The 17,729-nt window shown below is 41.4% G+C and overlaps 1 protein-coding gene across 4 annotated transcripts in view; it reads right to left on the reverse strand.

Annotated features, from left to right (window-relative positions):
• Positions 1 to 5,256: 5,256 nt before the first annotated feature.
• The window catches only part of KDM5D (lysine demethylase 5D), a 39,505-nt gene continuing 27,032 nt past the window's right edge, over positions 5,257 to 17,729 (reverse strand). For 2 of the 4 annotated variants that reach the window (XR_001442153.3, XR_013413247.1), the window contains exons 14-27: positions 16,689 to 16,808; positions 16,372 to 16,566; positions 15,915 to 16,096; positions 15,707 to 15,831; positions 15,442 to 15,589; positions 10,189 to 10,285; positions 9,263 to 9,621; positions 8,697 to 8,835; positions 8,082 to 8,261; positions 7,772 to 7,909; positions 6,988 to 7,587; positions 6,633 to 6,702; positions 6,280 to 6,447; positions 5,257 to 6,184 (exon numbers count right to left, since the gene is read on the reverse strand). Coding sequence is in view for 2 of the 4 variants with exons in the window: in XM_015128587.3 (XP_014984073.2) it covers positions 5,834 to 6,184; positions 6,280 to 6,479; positions 6,633 to 6,702; positions 6,988 to 7,587; positions 7,772 to 7,909; positions 8,082 to 8,261; positions 8,697 to 8,835; positions 9,263 to 9,621; positions 10,189 to 10,285; positions 15,442 to 15,589; positions 15,707 to 15,831; positions 15,915 to 16,096; positions 16,372 to 16,566; positions 16,689 to 16,808 (2,904 nt within the window). In the remaining 2 variants the exon portion in view is untranslated. 4 annotated transcript variants of the gene reach the window in all.

Here is a 17,729-nt window from a genome sequence, read left to right on the forward strand (position 1 = left end):
TGTATAACACAGACATTTTACAAGCCATGTGAAAATACGTGATGTTTTAAGTCAATAGTTGTTCACTGTATTTCAGTTATCTGCAGGTACTATGCAGAAAATATTTGAGCATAACATGTTTCTGTAACAATAGCATAAATTGTGAACTTTACTCACTTTTATCAACCTAAACATTATCCATTCCATAAAATTTCATCAAAATAGCAGTTGAAATATCCCACTTACCCTACCATACAGTTTGATAGCATTCATTTTGAGACTCGAAACTCAATATGACAATATTAAGTGGTAGATGACCAGGTCATCAGGGTGGAGCCTTCATAAAAGTATTAACCACCTTATACAAGTGGTGAAGGGAACAAACTTGCTAGTCCTCTTGTCCATCCACCAGCCAGGTGAGGACACAGCATTCAATGCACTGTTGTGAAAGGAGAGAGCACCCTTCACCAGACCAACCAGCTGTTGTGCGTTGATCTTGGACTCTCCAGTCTCAGCTGTCACTATTAAACTTATGCTGTTTATAGATGACTCTATGTAAGACAATTTGTTATAGCAGCAGGAAGAGACGTAGGCAGATATTGGTAAGCAGAGTGAAGTGCTGCTATATGAAACACCTGAAAATATGGAAATATCTTCAAAAGGAGTTATGGAGAAGAGACTGGAAAAATATAAAGGAACATGTTGCAGAAAGCCTATTCTGTCATGAACAGACCATGAGGATGACTCTCATGAGGACTCAGAAAAAGAGAGCTGTAGACACAGCCTCAGTCTTCTTACACGTTATGTAAATGGTTGTGACTGGAAGTCTGGTAGAAATACAGCCAGTGCCAGCATCATGCTGATACCAAATCCTGTCAGAGGTACAATAAAAAAACTCAGGCCAACATCCCTGATGAACATAGACACAAAAATCCTCAATAAAATATTGGTAAACCAAATACAGCAGCATACCAAAAGGCTTAACCACCACAACCAAGTCAGCTTCATTCCCAGGATCCCAGGTTGATTCAACATATGCAAATCAAAAATGTAATTCATCACATAAATAGAATCAAAGGCAAAAAACACAGGATTACCTCGACACAGAAAAGGCCTTCAATAAAATTCAACATCCTTTAATATTAAAAACTCAATAAAGTAGGTATTGAAGAAACATACCTCAAAACAGTAATAACTAAGACAATTCCACAGCCAGTATCAAAGTTTGAAAACCTGCACAAGGCGAGGATGCCCTCTCTCACCACTCCTGTTTAACAATTTGGGAAGTTCTGGCCAGGGCAATCAGGCAAGAGAAAGAAATGAAGTGTTCAATTAGGAAGAGTCAGGAAGTCAAATTGTCTCAAGTCTCAGGCCAAAAGTCACTTAAACTGATAAGTAACTTCAGCAAAGTCTCAGGATACAAAATCAATGTGAAAATCACAAGCGTTCCTATACACCAACAGGCAAACCTAGAGCCAAATCATTAATGAACTCCCATTCACAAATGCTAAAAAGAGAGTAAAATGTCTAGGAAAATGGCTAACAAGGGAAGTGAAGGACCTCTTCAAGGAGAACACAAGCCACTGCTCAAGGAAATCAGAGAGCACACAAATGGAAAAACATTCCATGTTCATGGATTGGAAGAGTCAGTACTATGATTCCTACTGGGCATATACCCCAAGGAATATAAATTATTCTTTTATACAGATACATGCACATGTATGTTCATTGCAGCACTACTCACAATAGCAAAGACGTGGTAACCCAAAAGCCCATCAAGGATAGAATAAATAAAATATGGTACATATACACCACGGAATACTACGCAGCCATAAAAAGTACAAGATCACATCCTTTACAGGGACACGGATAGACTTGGAAGCCGTTTTCTTCAGCAAAACGAATGCAGGAACAGAAAACCAAACACTGCATGTTCTCACAAGTGGGAGGTGAATGGTAAGAACACATGGGCGGGGAGGGGGGAATAACACGCATGGGGACCTGTCAGTGGCAAGGGGTTCTGGTATCAGGGAGGGAGAGCATTAGGAAGAATGGCTAATGCATGCAGGCTTTAATACCTAGGTGATGGAATGATGTGTGCTGCAAACCACCATGGCATAGGTTTACCTATGTAACAAACATGCACAACCTGCGCGTGTACCCTAGAACTTAAAAGTTGAAGGAAAAAAGGAAGGTTATATGCAGATAATTTTTTTTTAAAAAGAAAACCGGTTAATAGGGTGCACAATACCTGAAATTACAAGGCAGTACAATCACAATATATTCCTCTGATAAGAAAAAAAAAATAGTTTTAAGACATAGTCACTATGCCTTCAAACATCTTTAAAAAACTGTAATTGTTTTCCAAATGCTACTACAGTCCCTTTGGTGTTTTTTCACGCTTTCCCGTTTTCCTAAATCCCATTTTCTTTGAGAAAAGGAATTAACAAAGAGAGAAAAATAGTATCTTTCATGTGTATCATGGCACTAAAAGTTGATAAAATTTAAGTACTTACATATGTATTATTGCATGTGATTTGCCAACATTTGCTACAGCACTGTGAACTTTTGGAGGGCAGCAATACTTCCTATTCTTTGAGAAGCTTACAGAGAGCATACTTCTGGCAATGCACCTTGTGAAGTAGGTAGAGTAGAATTTATCAGTTCCATTGAGTGAATCCTGTGTTACAGGAAAAACAGGCACCATTTTTCTTACTGGCTTATGAGAATCATAGCAACTGCGAGATGAGTATCATTATCTTAAGGATGAATAAAAACAGGTAGGAGAATGTCCTTCTTAGGAAATAATTAAGAAGTTAGGAGTGAATTACATTGGTTTTGGAACTTCCTTACAAAGGGTTTATCAAAAAATACGTGTGTATATGTGTGTGTGTGTGTATGCGAGAGATATAGAGAGAGGAGACAGTCAATGTGGCACAGAATATTAACTGGTATAGCTATGTGAAGGAGAGAGAGATGTTCAATGTCCTGTTCAAATTATGAAATCTTGAAACTTTTCAAAATAAAAAACTGGTGAAGAAAAAAATCTGATGGCCAGTTAGATGAATAAAGATTATCTTACTGGAAACTAGAAAAAGGCCATCCTTGTTATAAAGTGGCAATGAACTTGGCTGAGTTTTGTGTTCCAGTGCTTCTGAAAGGCAGAAATGAACAGTGATGAAACTAAGACATGTGGAAGAAGTAACTAAGCAAACGGTTAAGGGTGTGGCATGGTTCTCTTGATTGCTTACAGTAAAATATGAGGAGAAACAAATTAAAGATGAAATTTGTAATTTAGATTTGGAAAATTCTCAGCTGGGCCATGTTAAGAACAAAAAAGTGTGTTCAGGAGAAAACAGGAACATTTCGTAAGATTAGCAGACATAAGGGAGTCAGATGCTATTCATCATAACAAGAATTATCATAAGACATTTTGGAGTTCTTTGGTAATGTCATACCCATCACAGGCCCAGGGTGTTAGTATCTTGAAAGCAGTGAGTTTTAAAGGGGAGGCCCAGGGTGCCTTTGGACCTGGGGCTCACTGTGAAGCACTACCCCAAACCTTGATTTCCTGAATTTTGGAGCAGAGCTCCTTGGCTCTGTCAGCTGTGGCTGAAATGGGCCCAGGTATGGCACACGTTTGTGCTGTATACGTTTACGATGTGAACTGTGAGCAATACCTTAAATTTATAAATTGCCCAGTCTATTTTTTCTCGCAGAAGAGCCTAACACAGTTGGCTTACCAGTGGTAAAGTTTTATTACAATTTTTTTAGACGAAGATTAAATTCTTTTTTTCTGAATTAGAATTATCTCAGAGAACACTGAATGCCCTGTGAAAATCAGTTTTTGTTGCAGATTTGATCATGTTTCTTAATGAACATGTAACCTCTAATCACAAGGTAAATTCTCGTCTATGTGCAAAAACTTTGTGCTACATCCTTGTGTATGGCTTTAAAAGTGTCAGAATTGGCCCCTCAAGTCATATACAGCCCCAATTGGTGGAGGCAACCTAAGAAAGGTGTACAACTGTCCTGACTTTGGATTTCCTGTTCACTGTGAAGTATGTGAACAATTTGTGACTCAGAACTTTAGTGAGATTTTTGTAGGGAGAAGTTCTTAACAATGCCTCATCAGAATTTTCCTTTAATAAGTGTCAGAGATTCTGTAATGGCTTGAGAATCATGACTGTTTCTACTTATGGATGAGAAGAAAAAATAAGTTTAGAAGACAATTCTCCTATTTAGATAAATTATCTTAGGATTTTCTATTTATTTTATCTGGTCCCTACGGTGTGGTAAGGTATAGTACATTCTGTTTAGACAAGTGAAGAAATTTCTACTCTACTAGGTCACCATCAAGCACAGCTTTGTTACTGGGAAAGCTAATTATAGTTACCTATGACAGTATCAAAGAAAGAGGTGAAAAGAGTAGACAATAAGGAAGGTAGGTATGATTATAGGCATGAGAAATTGCTATGGGAAATCATGTGATCTACACTGACTGAGGTCAGAAGGAACAGGTGGAAAAGCAGGAGATTCAATCCAGGATGACAGAATGTGTTCACTAAAAGGGATTAAGAGAAGTATAATACAGTCTATATTATTAGATTACCAAGAGACACACAAAACAAGAACCATGAAGATTTAGTGGTATAGTGATATAGTGGTTTCACCTGAAATATTTACACATCAATCCCACTGAATTCTTACAACAAATGATTTAAATTAGCTATTATATTCACCATTTGAAAGAACAGAAAATACTGAGGGAGATAACTTTTGTCAGTGCAAGTCAATCAGATTTAGGACACAAAAGCAACTACATACTGAAAAAAAGAGAGCTGGGGGCTTAATTTGCTAAAACAATCTGAAAAAGAATAAAGTGAGACAAATCTGTCTACTCTATTGCAAGACTTACTGTAAAGCGACTGCAACCAAGACATTGTGATCTGGCCACAGGGAACAGACACATAGTTCAACAATGCAACACAACAAATAACTCGGATATTGGCACACCCAAGTCAAGCAAACAGATTTTCAATAAAAAGCACAAAGCAATTAAGTGTAGAACAGGTAAGTTTTCTATTGCCGGTGTTGGGTCAACTGGACATCCTTTGAGAAAATATTAACTTTGGACTAAGTCTCATGTATGTTTTCTAAGTAAAATCTACCCTTCCCCACTCCCCCCCAAAAAACTATTAAAAATTACGTTGACCCATGCTACTGTTGTTTCCTAACTTCAGTCCTTCAGTCTTACACTTTAAGAAGTTCAAATCATTTTCACAGTCTCCAAACACACTTAATGTTTTATTTTTAAGAAAAGAAATTAAAAATAGACCACAGGTAGAGTCATGAAATTCTTTTTTCTCTATTCTTATTGGTCTTTACAAGTAATTACACCATACACTGTTTCCTTTTACAATAAGACCCAAGGAGAGAAAAGGAGGTACGATGAAAGTACAAGTTTTGAAGCACCAAAATATTTTATGACAGGGACAAAAAAACAAAAAACAAACAAAAATTGAAGTACAGAAAGAGGGTGGTGGGGAAAAAAAAAAGGGGTGCACTTGGGCTTCCTCAAGATTTGTTTGTCTCTATTCAGACTAGAATGGAACTGGCTTACAAAATCACTCCTGTATGCTAGCAGGAATGTGGCTGGCAAGACATTTCTGGGCATCGGGGTCTGGACTTGAATAACCAACCTTTAAACAATAACTCTCTAGGAGTGAGGATATCAAATATTGGCAGTGAAAAATTATCAACAGGCAAGAAGCTCCTTCTGAGGTCCAGGCCAGGAGACAGTACGATTTATGAAACAAACAAAAACTACCACAAATGACCTTTGGTGCCACTGTCACAACTCTTGCTCATCATGGCAGGAGAGTTGTAGCAAAGGCATTAAAGAAGGACAAGCAGCTGAGGAGCCTGAATCCTTGTGTTGTAAGTTATTTTGGTTTCTTTTTAAGAAAGGGCTGTTGTCTGTGGAAGGTGTCAGGAATATATTTTCACGGTCTGCTTTCTCCTGAAAATGTTCTTTTTTTTGGCCCTCCTGAGATGTAATCCCTGAGCTCCGAGCCCTTTTTGACTGCAGCTCCTGCTGAACAAGATCCTCAACCTTTCCACCCTGATCCACCTTCTGCCGCCGCCGTCGCCTCTCCAGAGCCCGGCTCCTTGTCCGACTCCCTTGATGTTCAAGCTTTTCCAGCTGCAATCATACCCACATAAGCAGAAAAAGGTCAGTACTGGGATCTCTGCCTGCTGAAACCTGATCTCCTGCCCTGCCTGTGACCCCCTTCCTACCTCCAGAAGTGTGCGAATTCTGTCCAGGTCTGGAGGCTGTCCAGCCTGCAGCAGCTGCCAGATGCTGTGGTTTTCATCCAGAGTCACCTCAAGCAGGTCCCCTTCCATCATGAGCTCCTCCAGGGGAGCCCGGATTGCCTCAGGCAGCTTCAACACAGGGCCAGTCAACTGCGGCAACAGTGAGGACAGTAGCTCCAGGTCTGGGCGGAAGGCGGTGGGATTGGGGGTGCAGGGACAGACTGGGTTAGAGGTCACTCTTGGTCTTATCCTCCATGGCCACAACAGAGCTGACAAATACATGGGTCACTCGGTTATGAGTACCCAAGAGCCTACCCAAACCACACCAGTCTTACCAGAGCCCTTTGCTGGAGCTATGTTCTCAGGAGTGGTCACAGTGTCTCCGTTCTCCAGCAGCCCTTGGACCTATCAGGGAAAAAAAGAATGGGTAACGATAAATGAGCTGATGGACCAGGTCCTATCTTTCCTCCCACAACCCCAAAACTTGGGAGCCTCTACCTCCTGAATGATAGTAGACACAGGCTTCCAACAGGGAGCAGAGTCTAGGGATCTGGATAGGTTTAGAATGGGGCAAAGAGGCTAGGCCAAAGGAGACTGAAAATCAGGGAACAGGGACAAAACTGGAGCCAAGAGGAGGACAGGGGCTAGAAGACCTAAATGTGAGAACAATGGCCAGCCTGGAAAGCTCACCTTAGAAACAGTGTTCCCACTGCCTCCTCTGATAGGGTCACAGGCAGTGGCTAAAGTGCAGACCGAGGCCTCCTCTGATCTAGGTTTGGCCTGTAGCTGTTGGCGAAGCTCAGCCAGCTGTTGCAACAGAGCAGTCACATCCTCAGAAGCCAGAGCCTTTCTGGCACGGTCTTGCCAGCCAATGGCCCTCTCTGTGAGACACTGAAGAGCCTCACCTTCAGGCAGCCGCACAGGCAGTCTCTGCAGGGCAACTAGCAAGGCTAGGATTGTCTCTAGGCGTGGCCGTCGTGAGCGCATACACAGTGGACACAGGAATTTTGTGTCCCATTCCCACCAGGCCAGCAGTGGAGACGACGTGAGACTGGGCCTTGGAGAGGTGAGGAGACGGGGCACTGACACACATTGCCCATGGAACCAGTCCTGACAGAGGTCACACTGCAGAGCTCCCACCCCAATGGGCACCTGGCCACACACACACATAGAAGTCGCAGAGGCGGCCATGAGGGATGGTGTCAGTGGACTGGGCTTGGCTGAGTTGGTGCGACGCAGCTGCAGGATACCTTCCTTTTCCTTCTGTTCCCCTTCCTTGAAGGCCACAATCTATCATGTCCAGAAGAGGGGGAAAGTAGGTCAGCAGTCCACCCTCGCCCTTGTCTGGCATCCTAATACCCAGCTCCCAAACCAGAACTTTAACAGGGCTCAGACACCCTATCATCACCGGCTCTCCTCTTTTCAGGGAGATACCCAGAATCCATCTTCTCCCCATCTGGGCCATGCTGCTTACCACAGAGCCTGGGTCTCTGAGGTCCTGAGCAGACAGCCCCAGCAGCTCTGTGTCACACTGGTACAACCCCAGCGCCTTCTCCATCCATCGGCTACGCTTGGTGCTTTCTGAGCCAGCGTCTGCACATGGGCAGAGCACCTAAGGCAGGTAGGCAGACAGAGAGGAAATGCCCAGGCTTCCCTCACCTCCCACACCCTTTCCTTCCTACCCAGGTGCCCCCTAAAAAACCTATGTTCTCATCATACGCGCCATCTCACAGCAGCCAGGCCAGATGCAGAAGAGGGCTGTGGGTCAGGGTCCCAGACCTCACCTCCAACAGTGTGTAGCAAGAATTCTTCTTGAGAAAGGTCTTGGTGGCCTTCTCTCTCCAGGAATGTGCTGTCAATACCTGCAGCTCTAGCTGTCTCAGTTCTTCCAGCCCTACAGGCAGGTCCCGGCCCACGGCCACCAGGCCCTCCAAGTCATCCAGACAGGGGTAGTGGTCACCATTCTGGGATAGGAGAAAAAGAAAGTTCATTTAAATTATGTCAACAATATTGTGTCTAAATTTGTCCTGAGTAATACTGGGTATTGTACTGCATAATCACAGGGCCAAAAATCTGTGTTTTCTGCAAGGGAAAAATGGGATAGAAACTCTTTTCTCTCAGAACTCCTACTTTCATTGGCTCTGACCAAAAATTACACATGGGCAAGTAACTCTGTTGTATCCTGCTTCTTCTGTCCACTTCTACATATCAATAGTCTCTGCTTAGCTCTACACCCATATTCATACTTCTTTTCCCTCCATTCCTATTCTGATATGCTCAGATCTCTCAAAGAATACTCCAAACTTCCCACCTTCACTTTCTAGCACAATCCAACTGAGCAAAAACTATCTCTTCTAGTTGCTGGCCTGACATAGCAAAGCAAAAATACTGATCCTCACTTGGATCTCATCCACATCAGCAATCCAAGCTTGTGCCTTAGTCAGAGCTTCTTTGAGAGTCTGGATGTTAGGCAGGTGAACAGGGATGTTTTCTGTCTCACGAATTATGGCTTCCAGTGTGGCTGGTGGATGCTTTTGCCTAAAATTTTTTTGAAAAACAGAAATCTATCACTACATGTTACAGGCATACATGCCCCTTTTTTAAGTCCTACGTTTCCTTGCTAAAAACACAAGGAACAAAAAGTGTGACAGAGTAAGGGAGCCACACTGAGGAACTCTGTAACACTGCAGGGGGTATGTAGGTCTAAGTCACAGGCTGCATCCATTCACCTGAGAACTAAGTCACCCAAGGAATATTTCCCCAACTGTTGCCTTTACAACAGTGAAAGATCAACATGACATGTCATATAGATGGGACTAGATGGTATGTCATGCCAGTCCTTCAGAGTTTAGTAGATGCCCAACTGGGAGTCTGCTGCCCAAGGGCACCCATAGAAATACTTAGGGTCACCCCAAAACTCAGAAGATTACAGTCAAAATACAGACAGGGAGAGACTACACCCCACCTGGCCTCCAGGCAGAAATGGGCCTTTTCTTCCCAGCGCTCTGCAATGGTCAGCAGTTCTTGCAGTTCAGCCCGGGCCTTGTCCACAGAAGGGCTGGAGGCTATCTTGGCACCCATAACCAAAAGCCCCTGCATGATGACCAGAGAGCCCCTGTGGGCTGAAGGGGCCAGAGCCTGCTTCACTTCATCTAGCCATTGCGCCTGCTCCACCTGCTGCTGAAGCTGATGGGCTTCAGGCACCTCTACACCCAGCTGCTGCCCCCTCTCCAACAGGGACTGCAATAGCCCTGGACTAGACGGCAATGTGGCCAGGGCCTCACGAGCCTCAGCTTGGTAGGCCTCCACCTGTTCCAAGACATCCTGCAAAGACATAGGATAAAATGCAGATTCTTTAGCCACAGAAATACTCAACAACCTAGATTTGCTCCACTTCTCATCTTCTCTTATAGGCATTTCCTGTTGCTTAACACTTATTCTCAATCACATCCTAAACATGATCTACTTGATAATAACAAAGGCCCTCTGTTTACCTAGAATGACACTTTTCTCCTTTAATTACCTAAAATTTCTTTTTCCAAGCCCACTTTAATATAATCTTATCCCTCTAATAAGCTTTGTAAGACTCTACTGTGTGGAGGGAAATCAAGCAATCAATCAATCAGTCCTCTCCATCCCATTCCCAAGAGCCAGTGTCTTATGTAGGCTCCTGTTTAGAGTTTTTAATTATTTCAGTCTGGAAGGGTATTTCCTTATATGCTGTAAAGACAGAGATGGTATGGGAACACTCATCTCCATCACTTTCAGGAAAGAACCTGTTATTATGAGAAGGTTGTTTAGAATACCTAGGTTCTCAAGCTTTCCTGACATGTCAGACTTCCTGAGTATTTGCTGTTAACAAAAACTCCATCTTGCCAGGCCCCTCCTCACCCTAACATCTCCAATCTGATGCATGGCACAGGGCAGGCTGCCCATCTGCTCAAGAAGGACCCGGAGTTCAGTCAAGGTCAGCTGTGGAGTGTCCATCCTGTAGGAACCAGAAGGAACACCTTGTAAGGCCACATTTCAAAAACTTACAGAATTTTAACATACTTCCTTCCCTTTTGTATTTCAGTAATATCCACAAAGGTTTTTTTCTAAGTTCAGTGATACTGACCAGTAAGTTAAGATTTGAAAAAACACCTGTAAGCTTTTGACAGCAGTTAATACAGACTAACTACAGATATCAAAGTGAGAGAGTCCAGCTTCCTGAGAAAATGTAACAGTATTAATCTGCTAACACTATGGCTACTTAATACCATGCCACCATGTTACTAGATGGCTAGCACTATTCGATAGAAGAATAGAAATAAATACAAATACGTGGCAAGAGAAAACAGACATTTGAATGGCCCCCACATAGTTTAAGTTACATTTTCATTAGTCATCCAGTTAAGAGTTAAAGAATGAGGAAGAGATGTAAAAACAAATAGCCAATAGGATTCAGAAGTAGTAGCTTTCACAGTGACACAAAACATCTATTAAGCCAGAAACTGAAGTACAAATGCAATGGAAGGATTAAGAAGGAAGGAGGGCTAAGTGATGATAAGAATGGTCAGAGTAATAAATCTACTCTAGACAAGAAATGAGAGTTCATTACATTAGAAGCAAAACAGTACCACATGATAAGAACTTTTAAGACTTACTCTTTGGTTCCAACTGTCTACAAGATGAAGAAAACTGATGAGGCCAGGAAGTTTAAATGCATGAAGAAAACTTGAGACAGATTAAAGTGGAAACCCAAGGCATGTTATATGGGTATCATGGATTCAACCTGGAAAAGCCTTATTTCTCTTGAACCTGAGTAGCGAAAGGAGTTATCCATAAAAGTGAAATTTCCTCTAAAATTTTAAAGTTTCCATGGTTTAAAGAAAGGCAGCAATGAGAAAAGAGATTAAGAACAAGTAGGACTATTTAAGAATATTTGAAATAATGGTCAGGCAGCCCCAAAGATACTTCAGGAAGTATTCCAGCAGGAGGCATGGTTATCATAACAGATACCTTCTACATGTGTCAGTACCCTGAAGACCTTCCACTAGAATAAGATATAGATGGGGGAAGATGGTGATATTTAGAATCTGACTCTGTGTAGGCATAGGCCAATGTGTGTCTTTACATCTTAGATTTTAACAAAAATGTTTAAAATGGAAAACAAACCTAAATATTGTTTATACAAAAAGTTTATAGAATGACAATATAAGAAAAGAAAATATTTTTGTACAACTCTATGATGCATTTGTGTTTTAAGCTGTTATTAGAAAAGAGTAAAACATTCAAATAGAAATTAAATGTTTATGAAATAAACAATTTACAAAAACAGACTCATAGACCTGTAATTCCAGCACTTTGGGAGGCCAAGGCAGGCGCATCACGAGGTCAGGAGATCAAGACCATCCTGGCTAACATGGTGAAACCCCATCTCTACTTAAAATATAAAAAAAATTAGCCAGGTGTGGTGGCATGCACCTGTAGTCCCAGCTACATGGGAGGCTGAGGCAGGAGAATGGCTTGAACCCAGCTGGGAGGCAGAGCTTGCAATGAGCTGAGATTGCACCACTGCACTCCAGCCTGGGTGACAGAGTGAGACTCCATCTCAAAAAAAAAAAAAGAAAAAAAAAGAAAAAAAAAAGAATATTTGAAATAATATGTCTCTAAAATATGATGGACATAAGAATGAAGACAAAACGCAAGAAATTAAGCTGAGTAAGTATGGGCCATTGAGTATCTAGGTGGCACAGAAAAGTCTAAAAGGCAATCTAGCATCTCAATTATAGCTCAGGACAATAATTATGTGACGGACTATTTAAAAAGCTTCCTCATCAGTTATTTAATTTCAATCAGACCATGCCACATCCTGTGGGACTGATCCTTCAAATAGCCCCAAAATAATACATTTAAAATATCTATTTTGCTATGTACTTCACCACTTTCAAATCTTTCTATATTTTCTTAAAGTTTATTGAAAAAATTACATATATTCTCAAGTAGAAACTGGTTCAAATGTATACCTTTGCTTTATGGTCTTGATCCCTTTATTCTGACCCTTAAACCTAAAAAAAAACCCCTACTTTATCTAAAATTCCTTCCTACTAACGCAGCTTTATTTTTTTTAATAGAGTTTTTAAAAATACATGATTTAACATTGTCATGCACCACATAACCTTTCAGTGACAAACCACATATATGATAGTGGGCCTGTAAGATTATAATAGTACTGAAACATTCCTATCACCTCCTGACATTGTAGCAGTTGTAAAGTAGCAACACATTCCTCATGTGTCTGTGGTGATACTGGTGTAAACAACCCACTGTACTGCTGGTCATGTAAGAGTCTATCTAGCACATGCATCATATAATATAATACCTGATAATGATAACAAACAGCCATATATTGCTTAATGCTTGACACCACATTTTTTTTTAGCTATTATTTTAGAATATACTCCTACTAGAAACAAAAGGTAACTGTCAGGCAGCCCTAAAGGTATTAGTATTCCAGGAGGAGGCACGGTTATCATAACAGATACCTTTCTACATGTGTCAGTACCCTGAAGACCTTCCACTAGAATAAGATACAGATGGGAGAAGATGGTGATATTTAGAATCTGACTCTGTGTAGGCATAGGCCAATGTGTGTCTTTACATCTTAGATTTTAGCAAAAATGTTTAAAATGGAAAACAAACTTAAAAATTGTTTATATAGAAAAGTTTACAGAACTACGTGAGGAAAGAAAATATTTTTGTACAACTCTACGATGCATTTGTGTTTTAAGCTGTTATTAGAAAAGAGTAAAACATTCAAATAGAAATTAAATGTTTATGAAATAAACAATTTACAAAACAGACTCAAAGACCAATGAAACAGATAGAAAGCCCAGAAATGAGGCTGCACACCTACAACCATCTGATCTTTGACAAGGCTGACAAAAACAAGCAATGGGGAAAGGACTCCCTATTCAGTACATCCTGTTGAGGTAACTGGCTGAGTCATATGCAGAAAACTGAAACAGGACCCCTGCCTTATACAAATATCAGTTCAAGATGGATTAAAGACATAAATTAAAAACCTGAAACCATAAACGCCCTGGAAGACAATCTGGGCAATGCCATTCCAGACACAGGCATGAGTAAAGATTTCATTATGAAGATGTCAAAAGCAACTGAGAAAATAGCAAAAATTGATGAGTCCGAATTAAAGAGCTCTTGCAGAAAGAACTGTCTACACACAGGGTAAACGGACAACCTACAGAATGGGAGACAGTTTTTGCAAACTATGCATCTGACGAGGGTCTAATATCCAGCATCTATAAAGGAATCTAACCAAATTTACAAGAAGAAAACAACCCCATTACAAAGTGGGCAAAAGACATAAACAGACCCTTTTCAAATGGAGACATACATGCAGCCAACAGATACATGAAAAAATGCTCAGCATCAGTGATCATTAGAGAAATGCGAGGTACCACCTGACAAGACCATTCAGAATGGCAATCATGAAAAAGTCAGGAAACAGCAGGTGTTGGCGATGTTGTGGAGAAACAGTAACTCCTACACAGGGTTGCTGGGAGTGTAAAATTAGTTCTACCACTGTGGAAGACAGTGTGGCAATTCCTCAAAGATCTAGAGGCAGAAATACCATTTGACCCAGCTATCCCATTACTGGGTATATACCCAAAGGTATATAAATTGTTCTATCATGAAGACATATGCAGGTGTTATGTTCACTGCAGCACCACTCACAAGAGCAAAGACATGAAATCAATCTAAATGGCCATTAATGATAGACTGGATAAAGAAAAAGTGGTACATATCCACCATGGAATTACCATGCAGGTATTATAAAAACAGGATCATGACCTCTGAAGAAACATGGATGAAGCTGGAGGCCATTATCCTTAGCAAACTAGCACAGAGACAGAAAATCAAATACCACATGTTCTCACTGGTATGTGGAACCTAAATGATGAGAACACATGGATATATGCACAGAGGGAACAGCACATACTGGGGACTATCAGAAGGTGGAGGGTGGGAGGAGGGAGAGGACCAGGAGAAGTAACTAAGGGGTACTGGACTTAATACCTGGGTGATAAACTGTGTTAACAAACTCCCATGACACAAGTGTACGTATGTAACAAACCCACACATGTACCCTGAAATTAAGTTTAAAAAAAAATTTACAGTAGCGGTGGCTAATTTACCATTAAAGAAAGATACCTTCACATTCTCTTATCAGTCAGTTCCTCACCCTGAAAAACTTCCTGTCCTGCAAGTTTCATTCATGGTAAGTGCCCCATATTTTATGTCTTCCACAGTTCGTTTATTGTATTAATTATATGTTTGGATATTTTGATACACAAATACTCACCATTGTGTTACAACTCCCAACAATATTCAGTACAGTATCACGTTGTGCCGGTTTGCTGCCTAGGAACAACAGGCTCTACACAGCCTAGGTGTGTAGGAGGTCACAGCATCCAGGTTTATGTAAGTAGACAGTGCATATGCAACAATGACAAAATTGCCTAATGACATTTTTCTCCAAACACATCTCCATCATTAAGTGACGCCTGACTGTATATAATCATTTACTTGATTTTTCAATGTAAAAAGTGTATGTATCTATTGTCGTATACATTTGGAAACTAACAGTTAAATAAATACCTAGGATTACTTTAACCTCTAAAGTTTTGCCTAATTACACAGCCAAAAGTAAATTTTGTGGAAATTCTGATGTCTGCATAATGTTATGAGATTTCCTAAGAAGTAGGAAAAGATTGCAATTTTGCTAGTATATATTTATTGCTTGCCACATTATTTTGTTAGAAACTGTTTACTTCAGTAACTTCTAGTTCATATTATACTGGTTTTTGTCCATGTGTTATCTACCCTTTCTTGGTAAAACTTGACAAGTGCTGAGTCTGTGCTTCTTTTCTTTTTTTGCTATTGTTGTTTTGAGATGGAGTTATGCTCTTGCTGCTCAGGCTGGAGTGCAATGACACCATCTCGGCTCACTGCAACCTCCGCCTCTTGGGTTCAATCTCCTGCCTCAGTCTCAAATGGGATTGTGTGTTTATAGTCTATCCACTTTTGTTATTCATTTTCACATACTCACACCCTTCTTTGCCTTCTCCTCTCACATACCTGGCCACCTGACCACTGACTAGCCCCAGGACTTGAGATATACACGCCTCCACCTCACTCAGGCAGTTCTTCAGTCGCTGAAGCAGCTCACTATTAGGAAACCTCCTCTCACGAGCCTCAGACTCCAGTGCCCTTAGCTCTTCAAAGCCTAGAGACAGCATAAGTTGCAACAGGTAGGCAGTGTTAGCAGAAAAGGAAGGTTGTGAATACCCAAAAGAAAGAAATAAGGTTTATACAAGGGTTCCTTCCGTTTCCCGTCACTCACTGCGCTTACGGCCATCCTCCACCTCCAAGGCTACTCGCACGTTGTTGGCCCAGGTGTCAAAAGACTCAGCTCGAATCTTCAGCTTATGCAGCATGGTGGGGAGCTCATCCAAGGTGTACCGATACCTAGAGGAAGAAAACCAGGAAGGGTACACATCTGGCCCAGCTCTGTAACCTCCTCCACATCCCCACAGTGTTCCCATGCTCACCGTAGGTACTGTCGGCTACTAGAGCACTTGCAGAGGTCGTTGATGTGGGAAAGGCATACAAGGCCATCTGGGCAGTCGTAGCAGGCCAGGGCTGACAAGAAGCATGTGGTCTTACACTTGATGCACTGGCGTTCATCATCTGGGAGCAGCTCAAAAGCCTCTCGCTCAGCCTCCGTGACGCCCTGGGGGTGTTCAACCCACATATACTGTAAAGACTAGGAGTAGGGCTGTGGACACCCCACCTCAGCCAACACTGAGCCCTGATGTGGACTCAACCTTGTAAGGACAGCTGCAGAGAAATTGGAAGAAAAAATATAAACACATACAGGCTCTGTCTTTCCATTTCAAAATGCATGACTTAAAAGTTTAGGCACACAGTGGTTACTCAATGTTGGTCTGTGTCTCTGTAACGTGGTATATGTGACTAAATCCCTAAGCCCTGCTCTTGACCACCCACCTTCTCCAAAAGGGCCTTTCGTAGACGTCGCTCCTCCTGAACCATAATGAACATCTCCTTGTGCACAGCCACTGCTAGATTGAGATCCAACGTCTCTGGGAAGGCAGCCATCTTGCAGATGAGCTCCTCATGGGAGAAGACACAATAGCGCCGGAGCCGGCGGTAGTGTTCAATGCACTGGCGTCCAGCAGGTAGCTGCAAGTGCATTCAAGACTGTGTGTGGCTATCTGGAGACCACAATGCTTAGCTTATCCACAATAATCCTTACCCATATTCTTTATACTTTCTACCTGCAGGCCCACTGCATGCCCACTCACCCAGTCAGCAGTGCAAAAGTTGACAGCTTCAGCAAAATTGTATCCTTGGTTAAAACCACTGTGGTAAGCACGAGGAAAAGTGATGACAAATTCCCCTGCACATTGGTTTGTGCGGACAACCTAAAAAGGAGAAGAAAAACGGAAAGAGGTGTGGGTCAGAACTAATGGGTAAGATGTGAACTCAAAAATGCCCCTAGATGCTGTAATGGATGTAGGAAGAGTGGGAAGGCTCTATCGTCAAGTATGTGCCCTAAAAGAAAAATAACATTGTGACATTTAAAAGTGGTATTCAGAGAAAAGTACTCAAAAAATGTGTAATTCAGGAAACAAATATAGAGGGTTCCACAAACAAGTAAAAAAATTCTTTGCTTCTATAATCAAAGAAATGTAAATTTTTAAAGTCATGGAGTTCAGTCACCAAAAATGATGGAATTAGAAACTCCACAACTTTTTCCCTCTACCCAATGATCTAGTGCTGAAATTTTCAGAACAGTGTAATAAAATAAAATAAAAAAAAACAAAAACAAACAAACAAACAAAAAACCCAAATCAGGAGAACACTTAATTTTTACAAGCTTCTAAAATTCGGTACAAGAGCGCTGTAATGTAGTAACTTGCCTTCATACACACTTGCCCCAACTCCTATCTCAGCAACTACCTTGGGAAAGCAACCTGAGATTCTGGTGCAGCTGGCTGGTGCCAGGAACCATGATGTGAACCTTTTTCCCAAAAAACTAAAGTGGTGTGTTTTGACCTGTCTGGTGGAGGACTACCTCAAGGGCCTGAATTTCTTTTACCTGCCTGACAGTTCGCTAAGAAGAGAGAAGACTTCTCAGGCTGTGTTTTTTGCAAGTATAAAAAAGCAAAGATATTAGCCATATCCACCTCTGGCTTTAAAATGGGGGTGATGATGGTAGGGAGGAGATACAGAGACAGAGAGAGAGAGACTAGAAAAACAACAGATAATTTTAACTGCCTGGGAGGAAAATCCTAGAGAATGAGATATTTGGGGAAAAAGGGACTCGAGAAAAGCTTCCACAT

The sequence above is a fragment of the Macaca mulatta genome, chromosome Y, assembly GCF_049350105.2.
Source record: "Macaca mulatta isolate MMU2019108-1 chromosome Y, T2T-MMU8v2.0, whole genome shotgun sequence".
NCBI classification, from domain to species: Eukaryota; Metazoa; Chordata; class Mammalia; order Primates; family Cercopithecidae; genus Macaca; species Macaca mulatta.